At 37.5% G+C, this 11,545-nt stretch overlaps 1 protein-coding gene across 2 annotated transcripts in view; it reads left to right on the forward strand.

Moving 5' to 3' along the window:
• LOC108712709 (chromaffin granule amine transporter) overlaps positions 1-10,473 on the forward strand; it is a 30,323-nt gene extending 19,850 nt beyond the window's left edge. For both annotated transcript variants that reach the window (XM_018255069.2, XM_041588106.1), the window contains 8 exons: positions 351-394; positions 490-550; positions 679-774; positions 5,169-5,247; positions 5,335-5,386; positions 7,215-7,398; positions 7,752-7,885; positions 10,338-10,473. In XM_018255069.2, the coding sequence (XP_018110558.2) occupies positions 351-394; positions 490-550; positions 679-774; positions 5,169-5,247; positions 5,335-5,386; positions 7,215-7,398; positions 7,752-7,885; positions 10,338-10,373 (686 nt within the window). In that variant the 3' untranslated portion in view covers positions 10,374-10,473. The remainder of the gene's footprint in view (positions 1-350; positions 395-489; positions 551-678; positions 775-5,168; positions 5,248-5,334; positions 5,387-7,214; positions 7,399-7,751; positions 7,886-10,337) is intronic.
• Positions 10,474-11,545: the final 1,072 nt, after the last annotated feature.

Below are 11,545 nucleotides of genomic sequence, written 5' to 3' on the forward strand. Positions count from 1 at the left end.
TCACAGTTACTTAACTAATCTTTTTTTTTTTTACTCTGCCCCCCTCAAACATTTGGCCCCCCTCTAACTCACAATGAGATCATAGGTACAGTGTAATAAAAAAAGGTCATAGTCAATCTCCTCTTTTTTCCAAGGACATCCAAGCCTAAGCATTCACCTTCAAATTCCATGCTTATTTGCTTTCATGCCATGCCCTCCCTTCCATTTTTGGGCTTGCCTTAGGGGGGCAAGTATTCTCTTCCATTTTGACAGAATACTGGTACCTGATTGTTCCAGAGGTTCCGTCTCTTGCAATGTGTATGCAGTTGCCATATTTTTAATATAACCTTACCTACTCTATTTATTCTTAGCACTGCAGCTTTTTATACTTCAACCTAAAAAACTGACCCCAATAGTAAGTATCAGTATTTATGATTACCTGCTATCAGTGGGTTAGAAGAGGACATGGAAAAAATACAGTGAAGATTAAACCAATTTCTTTTCAAATAGTCTGTTCCTGCAACACCCTACAGAAATCTTCTTATGGATCCTTACATTTTGGTGGCAGCAGGTGAGAATGAATATATCCCTATTACCATATCTGATAAGCACCAAAGCGGGTAGTAATACAATTGAAGTTGTGCATAAAGTTAACCAGTTTAATTTGTTTAGGAACCCCTCTTGCTCTTTTTTCTGTAGTGGCTCTCTGTATTTGTAATCTTTCATACGGCATCCTGGAGACAACTTTACCCATTAGGATGATGGAAACCATGTGTGCCCCCCGCTATCAACTTGGTAAGTTCTGTTACATTATTGACAATAAGAGATGAATCTTTGTGCTTTAAAAGAGAGTTGCTCTGTAGCTATCCACATTCTCCTATCACCATAACACCTCTTATCATATCACCTCTTTTGACCTTTACTGTGCTGCAATGGTATAGTCTTCCATGTAGGCCTCATCAAGTTTCTTCACTTGTCTTCCAACAAAATCCATGCCAAATATAGTCATTATTGGCAATTTATATTTTTAATAGCAATGCATTTCTAAAGAAATTGAAGTTTACAAATTGGTGGCATCTGTGCAGAAAGAAGTTTTATGGTGAAGCAAGAATAGAACATCTCTGGAATGATCAACCCTCCCTTCGTCATCCTGTTTTAGGTGACGAATAGTTAAATTTGAATTCTTAAAGGGCCAGAGTATGATAAACCTTGAAAACTGAATTTGAATTTTTTTAAAAATTCAAATCAAATTTGAATAACTCCCTAGTCAAATTTGACAGTTTTTGACCATAAAAAAAATTAGAATTTCGAATTTTCAATTCAACCTTTGATAAATCTGGCCCTTACTGTTAGGGCTCTTAATTTATTTATAGCTGACTATTGTTAAAGGGGTTGATCACTTTTGAGTTAACTTTTAGTATGATGCAGATAGTGGAATTCTGCGGCAATTTGCAATCGGTTTTCATTTTTTATTCAATGTGGTTTTTGAATTATTTAGCTTTTTAGTCAGCAGCTCTACACTTTGCAATTTCCAAATAACCCTATCAACCATGCATTGATTTGAATAAGAGGCTGGAATATGAATAGGAGAGGCCTGAATAGAAAGATGAGTAATAAAAAGTAGCAGTAACAATACATTTGTAGCCTTACAGAGCATTTGTGTTTTAGATCGGGTCAGTGACCCCCATTTGAAAGCTGAAAAGAGTCAGAAGAAGGCAAATAATAAAAAAACTATAAAAAAATAAATAAATAATAAAAAGACCAATTGAAAAGTTGCTCAGCACTGGCCATTTTACAACATACTAAAAGTTGACTTCAAGGTGAACCACCCCTTTAACCGAGTTCTTATTATTTTGGAACACACAGCATTGCACTAGCAAAGTAATGTGCTTTATATTTAATAGATTTCACTATTCACTGGCATGAGCAATTAACATCGTTACCTACATAATTAGATTAAGTTTAACCCTTCAGTGTATGGCACAGTACCACTGGCATTTGGGAAAAATGAAGCGTTGATTTGACCTCCAAGTTCCATTAGAAGTTCTCACCATCAAGGAGAAAAAAACATGATTCAGCTAGTTTGAGAAATACAGTATATGGCCAAAAGTATCCAGAGACTGCCTGGTCACCCCTTTGCAGCTATAGCAGCCATTACACTTTCGAGGAGGCTTTTCAATAATTGTTGGAGCAATGTGTGAGGTTGGGAGTTAATGTTGGATGATTGCAGAGTCCAAAGGAATTGCCCATTATAATACTCCAGCAAACACTATGAATGATGTTATTTATTTGCGCAGTTGCCCACCATAGAAAAATGAAGCTCCCAACACTACACTTTGGGGGGAACACAATTATAAATGCAAGCGTTACTTAAAATGTCATTTTTGCGGATGTTTAGTGCTGCTTGCAATGAAAAAACATTCGCCGGCAAACAGGGGCGGAACTAGGGGTAGGCAGAAGAGGCACGTGCCTAGGGCGCAAATGTGGAGGGGCGCCAGGCACCGTACCTCTTCTGCGACTTGCCCCTAGTTCGGCCGCTTCTTTCCCCACCTATAGCAGCAATCGCCATCTTCCTAGGCGCGCACAGACGCGCACTCTTCCTAGACACGCACTCTTCTGCGCATATGCGTGTGCACAATTGGCTTGTGTGCTTGATCGCTCGTGTGCGCGCAACTTGGCCCGGCACTGCTGGCAAATATTACATTGCACATTATCGCATAACGGTTAGCGTTAACACCTGCCCTGGAGTGTTAAATATTTTGTTGCAATAAAACTCTTTGCGATTTGGTCGCAATCTTTGCAAGGAAGTCTTTGAAGTCTGTAACCAGTCAAAAAGAATGCAGACATGGTCGCTAAAAAGTGTCTGTAAATGTTTTTTTTCCACTAACGACACATATTATATTCCCCATTTGTGTGCTGAATTATGTGCTGATTGCTTACAAAGACATCATGGAACGTGGAAATGAATGTTGCCATTTAGGACATGGCAGTGCCTGGCCATAAACTCCTCATTGACAACTTGTGGGACTATTTATCATGCTTTGTAAAAAAAAAAATGGTGACCAAATACACCACAGATCACCAGGCATCACAGTGTAAAAACCAGCGTACATTTCAGGCTGCATGCTGATTTTTAGCAATGTAAATATCTTTATAAAAGAAAAATGCTATTGTAATATACATACAGCGATCATCCATTGCGTCTTTAATTTCCATTTTTTTTCTGTGCCAAAACGTGTCACTTTCATTTTTTCCAAAGGTTTAATGCATTAAGCAAGGTCTGTAGTGGTGTTAAAATAATGAAATTAAATATAGCAATCATAAAATAACATCATGGCAACATTTATTTATTTATTTATCAAAGTCCAAATTTTCCTGATATTTTAAATAAAAAAAGTCTGACCAAACTAGAAACCACGATTTACCCTTATTTATGATAAAAAAAAAACACGAAAAAACTGGATCTGGTAAGAACAAGCCTTTTTGGGATTATTGCATGAAAAAAACAAATTTTTTGGATTTGACGGCCGAAAATTTTATGAGGAATTGGTTGGAAAAGCCCGAAATTTTCAGATTATCGTGCAGACCATAATATCTTCAAATTGCAAATAGGACCTCTGCCATCAACTACTACAGGACCTCACCAGGTTGAAGATGGGAGTATTTATTGATTCTGACTTTTTCCAGCTTTCAGGGTTCCAAGAACCTCGTGTTCCTGACACTAGAGTGGTATGTCATCTGCCTAAGGGAGTGCAAAGTGTGGCATCTTTTAGTGCTATGTGTAAATTCTATTATCACGAGGAATAAGTGTGCTTCAGACATGCAATTTATGAAGCACAGGTGGGCACAAGCCACAATGGGGCCCTGTCCTTACCCCCTGCCCCATGGCCCAGTGACATCGCGCTCCTCCCCCTCATACAAGATTTTGTATCTGCTGCAAGATGCAGAAGTGCAGCCAGACTTAGGGTCTAGGAAAATTACCCTTATGTTGTTCAAAAACTGGTACAAAGTAACATAGCAAGTTAGGCTGAAAAAAGACACAAAACTTGTCCATCAAGTTCGATCTTTTAGGTCTATATAATATATAACCTGCCTAACTGCCAGTTGATCCAGAGGAAGGCAAAAATAAGCCTCTCCAATTTGCCTCAGAGGTTTAAAAAAATTCCTTCCTGACTCCATAACGACAATCGGACTAGTCCCTGGATCAACTTGTACTATGAGCTATCTTCCATAAACCTCTATTCCCTCACTTGCTAAACACCATCCAACCCCTTCTTAAAGCTATCTAATGTATCAGCCTGTACCACTGATTCAGTGAGAGAATTCCACATCTTCACAGCTCCCCCATCTAAAATATACAAAAGTATTTCAGAAAAACATACAGTATTAGCAAAGTTTAACCACTAGGGCCCAATGACATATTAGTCTTTTTTTTACTTTGTCTCAACAGAATTAAAGGAACAGTAACCAAAAAATTTAAATGTTTTGATTTTAAGTAATGAAAATATCATGTACTGTTGACCTGCACTGGTAAAACTGATCTGTTTGCTTCAGAAACACTACTATAGTTCATACAAGCAAGCTGCCGTGTATCAATGGTGGAAATTTAAAAAAGGCTATATGGCACAGGTTAAATGGTAGATAACAGATAACACCATGTTCTACAGAGCTTATCTGCTGTGTAACCTGAGCCTTTTCTCCTTTGAATGGCTGCTCCCTTGCTACACAGCAGCTAATTTATATAAACTATAGTAGTGTTTCTGAAGCAAACACAGCAGTTTTACCAATGCAGGGCACCACTACATTATATTTTGTTACTTTAAAACACTTTCATATTTTGACTTTACTGTTCCTTTAAGTATCTCCTATTAAAAATAGTTTTTTTGCCATCTCTATCAAGACTTGGGTGGGTCACTCCTGCTAATTTAATTGCCACTAAGTTCCCCACTATTGCCCGAGCTTGCTGCTTTGACAGTCTAATAGGTAAAGAATCGCATTTTTCGCAATAAATAATTGTAATGGATAAATGTATTAAAAAAAAAAAAGTTCAGATAACCAGAAAAAAATGGACACATAAAAATGAGCATTGCCTTCTTACAAGCTTTTCCTTTGTGCAGAGATAAGTAATATTACAGATATATTTTCCTTTGAGCTTATGATTTGTAATTTTACATCAATCTTTTTTACAGGACTGTCTCTTCTACCCTGTGTGGTCGCTTATCTCATTTGTCTGAATGCATTTGCGGGGTTTTCACTAAAAATTGGGAGGTCAGTCTTTTTAATTCTGTTTAGAACTACTCTATTCTGCCTTATATTGTTATCAATTGATTCATCTGATTCTCTTTTCTACTCTAGGTGGCTTTGCATTCTGCTTGGAATCATCATTCAAGGGATCAGTGTTATGTTAGTAAGTATTGTTACCTAAACCAGGCATGTCCAAAGTCCAGCCCATGGGCCAATGGCGGGCCATTTTCAAATTTACACCGGCCCTCAGACTCATGAAATTAATAATAATGTGGCCAGCCAGCACAGTGCAATCAGGAATCGTATAGTCGTAGCAGTAATATTTGGGCACATTAATGAAATGATCTGCCACTTGGTCTATACTGCTGCCTGTGTGCTGAAGGTGTTAGACACATACTGGCACGTAGTGACACGCCGCTCTCGCATACTTCTTAAGGGCTGATGGTGCAATAGACATACTGACGTGCCAGTACAGTAAACTAAAGACGTATGCGAAATCGGTGAATCACTACGTGCCAGTATGTGTCTATTGCTAACACCTTCAGCACACAGGCAGCAGTTTAGACTATCATTTCACTATCATTTCATCATGTGCCCACATATTACTGCTACAGCACACAATGTGAATTGTGCTCTGATAAACTTCAGTCACTCTTTACTGCTGTACTGCAAATTGGAGTGATATCACCCCCTTCCTTTTCCCCCTCCCCCAGCAGCCCATCATCAAAACAATGAGAAGTTAACCAGATAGCAGCTCCCTAACACAAGATAACAGCTGCCTGGTAGATAGAACAGCACTCAATAGTAAAAACCCATGTCCCACTGGGACACCTTCAGTTAAGGTGCCCGTGCACGGGGTCTCCTCGATATCTGGCCAAAAATCAGCTTGATATTCATTGGGCAGGTTTGATTTTTCATTAGATTGAGGACCGCATGAGATAGTTGATACAGTCCTACGATCTGTCGGTGCCCATTTCCTTTGTATAATCTGATCATTTGGCCCTAGGGCCAAACATTCAGATTAATCCAATATCGCCCTGCTGTTGGTGGGGATATGACGGAAAAATCCGATTGTCTGGCGACCTCGCCAAACGAGCGGATCTTATCGTGTATGGCCACCTTTACATTGAGTAGGAGAAACAACAGCCTGCCTGAAAGCAATTCCATCCTGAAATGCTGGTTCTTTCTGAAAGCAAATGACCTGGCAAAATCCTGAGATGGCTCCTACACACCAATATTACAACTAAAAATATCCACTTGTTGGTTCAGGAATGAAATTTTTACATGGTAGAATTATTTGCAGTGTAAACCATGTAATTTAGAAATAAAAACGACACCATAAAAATCATGACAGAATCCCTTTAAAAGCTGTGTTTTAAGTGGCAACATCAGTTTATTCCCATTATACAGCACTGGCATTAAAAATGTATGTCACAATCTGAGGATTAAAAGTATTGAAACTGCTACTGTATAAAGAGCAATTGGCCTTTCAGTCATGAAATATGTTACGCCATTCCTTGCCATGAATAATAAAGTGACTTTTTGGGGCACATTTACTTAGCTCGAGTGAAGGAATAGAATAAAAAATACTTCGACTTTCGAAGTATTTTTTGGCTACTTCGACCTTCGAATACGACTTCGAATCGAACGTTTCGAACTAAAAATCATTCAACTATTCGACCATTCGATAGTCGAAGTACTGTCTCTTTAAAAAAACTTCGACCCCCTAGTTCGCCACCTAAAACCTACTGAAGTCAATGTTAGCCTATGGGGAAGGTCCCCATAGGTTTTTAAACAATTTTTAGGTTGAAGAAAAATCATTTGATCGATGGATTAAGAACGATTTTTCATTCGATCAAACGAATTGCGGTAAATCCTTCGAAGGATTTCAATTCGGCAGTTGAATATCGAGGGTTAATTAACCCTCGATATTCGACCATAACTAAATCTGCCCCTAAATGTTAATTCCTGTTGAACATTTTCTTTTCTAGATGCCTTTAGCTTTAAATATTTATGGACTCATTGGACCTAGTGCTGCACTTGGAATTGGCTTTGGATTGATGGAGACATCAGTTATGCCACTCATGGCACAACTGGTAGATTTACGGCACACTTCTAACTATGGAGGCATCTACGCCATCTCTGATATCGCTCTTTGTATTGGTTATGCACTGGGTATGTAACTATTTAGATTTTGATGGACTTTAAATACTCCTTCTGAAAGTATATACTTACATGTCCATGTTTTATTTGCTTCTGACTTACAAATGGACCAGTCAATATGGCTTCCTACGCCAGGGTAATAGTCTGTATAAAATTCAAACATATGATAATTGAATAAACCACAGCATTTACTGAATCAAGGTTTAAGTGTATTTATATAGCTGGAATTAATTTTTTTTACTGAGCAAAGAATTTACAGTAAGTACTCTTTATACAATAATATCGTGGGTACAAAATCTGATACAAAATCTGGTATGTTTTTGTATATATGTTTTATAATATGTTTTTTTCCCGTAAACTCTTAGGCCCATCATGTGGAGGAGCCATCGCCAAAGTTGTTGAGTTTGAATGGTTAATGATTATATTAGGTATAATAAACCTGGTTTTTGCTCCTGTCTTAATTTTATTGCGCAATCCACCTGGAAAAGAGGAGACAAAGGTGAGACAACAATGTTTCTTCAAACTTTTAGATGTGCATGTGCTGGAAATAGTTTGGTTGGTCTGTCATAGTCATTGCTGGTACATCTTACATTGTATATGAGCTGCAAGGTTGCAAAACAAATTTAGGACATGTACAATGTGGCTGTTTTCTGTATTGTTTGTTATCATCTTTATTTGAGTTTTCCAAAACACAAAAGGTTTTTTTTCATTTTAAAAAGATTATGTAAACCACAATAAAATTAAAGAGATGCATATGCCATGCATCTTACATCGCAAAAGAATATAACAAATATATAAATATATGCCCAATAACTTCATTGTACAAAGGTCATGAGCTATTAAACAAATAAAGTAATTTTGAAAAAGTCTAAACAACATAAAACTAATGGTGGATTTACAAAGTTGAATCTGGAAACTTGAAAGCAAATATAGGAACATCAAATGCTTTAAAATGACATTGAGCCAAAAAAATAAGAGTTAAATCTGTAGAAGCTCCAAGATTTGAGCTTTATGCCTAAGGTCCACTTGATAGAAGTAAAGAGACCAGTTATGAATAAACCTGTGTTTTAAATGGGGTTTTCTGTATTGTGTACTAGGAGGTCTCGGAACAGTAGGACTGATAAAAGATTTAAGTCTTTCTTGCTGTGCATCTTCAGGAAAACTGACCACCACTTCCAGTACATAGGCAGGCCCGGACTGGCAATCTGTGGGTTCTGGCAAAAGCCAGACGGCTGCTATAAAGTGCCATAGAAAGTCACTATTTAGGGGGCTGGTGGGGTCTGTTTGGGCCTCTTTGTGGGCTGATTGGGCCTCGGTGAAACTGAAATGCCAGGGCCTATTTTAATTCTCAGTCCGGACCTGTACATAGGCCTATGGTTGTAGGACATGTTTGACTGAAGCTTCCCAGTTTAGGGCCAACAATTACTTATGCCCCACCCTCACTTGTTTACAGCAAGTTTGCAAACACATGTGAACATTGTGGAATCAGGAATTCACTTAGGTATCCAATTATATTGAGGACATTAAAGAAGTGTTCCATGTTATTAACCTCATAAATGGACTGCCAGTAGTATCTAGGAGAGCTAATAGGAATTGTCTCTGGATCTGTCCCTAACCCTCTTTCAGACTGGGCCTCCCCAACTTTGGCTGGGGAATACTGTAGTGGGCAATGATTTGCATTTTTATATATGCCTCTAGGTGATTAATGGTCAATGTATAACATCTAAGTTCTGATGGTGCTTCACAGCAAAATTCTTTCTTGTGTCAAGATCATATCACAGCACTCAAACACTAAGGGGCAGATTTATTAAGGTTCAAAAGGTAAATTTGAATTTGAATTTTCGGTCAAAACTCAAAATTTGAGTTGGGAATAATCCAAGCTCGAATTTATATTACCTTGAACCTGGGAACAACTTGAACTCGACTATTCGCCACCTTAAACCTGACAAGTCCATGTAGAAGTCAATGGCAGAGGTCCAGTGACCCGTTTGAAGATGATAATAGCCTTCCTGACATTAAAGTTTTTTCATAGAAAAAACTTGATTCGGGTTTAGTTCAATTCAACTTGAATTCAATTAGAGTTTTCGGGTCGGTAGTATTCGTTCGAGTTTTAGACATTTGATTTTTTTCTTAAATGACCTTCCATTTGAGTTGTGAGTATATTCGAATTTATTAGATTAAAAAAAATCACATAAACTCAAATTTTCAACCTTTGATTAATATGCCCCTAATTGTGGAGCATTTTATTACTCTCTTAATTTGAAAATAAGTGGGGAATTAAGTTATAATAATGGCCTTTCTTTCTAGGCTTCATATAGTTTAAGGTACTAATTGAAAGTTTTATTATTAAATTTATATTGCACAACAACTCATGTAATCTATACTGTATATACACATAATATTGTAGAATGAAAGAACACTAAGGGGCAGATTTATCAAGGGTCGAAGTGAATTCGAGGGAATTTTCGAAGTAAAAAAATTCGAAATTCAAAGTAATTTTTTGGATAATTCGACCATCGAATAGGATACTAAGACTTTGACTTCGAATTTGATTTGAAGAAAATAGTTCAAATATTCGACCATTTGATAATCAAAGTATTGTCTCTTTAAAAAAACCTTTGATTTCAATACTTAATTAAATTAAACCTGCCGAAGTGCTATGTTAGCCTATGGGGACCTTCTAGAGCATTTTTCTAAGTTTCTAAGTCAAAGTAAAATCATTTGATTGATCGCTGAAATCCTTCGAATCCTTCAATTAGAAGGATTTAATCGTTCGATCGAACGATTTTACTTCAATGAAAAAACTTCGACTTCGATATTCATATTTCAATTCGATGGTCGAATAAATCTGCCCCCAAGCACATTATAAAGCTTTTCCTAGGCTATTTTGGCATTGTTAAGCACATAAACGGATGCTTCTGCTCTTAGATACAGTATATTCTGTCTTTCAGCCTGTACTAAGCCAAGAGGGGAAGCAAGACTCATGATGCTAAAGATGTTTTCCTAGATACAGTATGTGCCTCACAGATACCAGTGGAGAGAAGATTGTATCTATAATAAGGACAAACCACAACAATACTCATTTATTTTCAGGGGAAAATTAAAGGATTGCAGCTTGTTACTTATTTAATCACTAATAAACTTATTTTGCAATAGTGGCTATTTTATTAAAGACCGGATTTGGCACATTTAGAACATACATTTTGGGTTACTAGACTCCTGGAGCGTATTTGTGATAAAAATTTGTAAAGAAAGAAAGAAAATTGCAGAAGTGCTGGGGGCACACTTTCTTGATAATTTTTTAAAACCTTTAGTAGCAGGACTGGACTGGCCCCGAGGTACACCAGGAGAAATTTCAGAAATCCCTTGTGGGCCAGACAGCTGGCAGCCAAAGATCTAGTGGGCAGGGAGATGCAATTCATCTGTAGATGGAAGCATGCTGAATGGAGGGGTGAAATGGTTGGAAAGTATGCGGTGAGGGGGCAAGTAAGGTTTTCCCAGTCCAACACTATTTAGTAGTCCATTAAATGTTAAATGTAAAAAATAAACACTGAAAGCAATAAGTTATAATATTATCCAACACAATTTAAACAAAGAAGCAGATAAACAGCAGTGAGGTTCCTGTTTTGCAATGACCTGGCTACTAGAGGACAGTTCAAGCAGGAGAAATTACAGCATGGAGAGTGCAGCACTGTTCTTCTGTAGTTAGAATGTAGATCCATAAGACATCAGCAAAGAGTTGGACAAAAGCTATGCATTTAACGATCTTTGTTTAATCCTCACTGAATATTTACAACTTGTACTAATATTCCACTTGTTCTTGTGCCTATATTTATGATTGTCAATCAAACTCCATTTAAAGTTATATTTCTATGAGGAAAAACATCACACGGTGCACTATATTTAGGGGCACATTTACTTAGGGTCAAATATCGAGGGTTAATTAACCCTCGATATTCGACTGTCGAAGTTAAATCCTTCGACTTCTAATTTTGGAGTCGAAGGATTTAGCGGTATTCGTTCGATCAAGGAATAATCGTTCGATCGAATGATTAAATCCTTCGAATCGAACGATTGGAAGGATTTTAATCCATCGATTGAACGATTTTCCTTCCATCACAAATTGGCTAGAAAGCCTATGGGGACCTTCCCCTTAGGC

This window comes from Xenopus laevis, chromosome 3S, assembly GCF_017654675.1.
Source record: "Xenopus laevis strain J_2021 chromosome 3S, Xenopus_laevis_v10.1, whole genome shotgun sequence".
Classification (NCBI taxonomy): Eukaryota; Metazoa; Chordata; class Amphibia; order Anura; family Pipidae; genus Xenopus; species Xenopus laevis.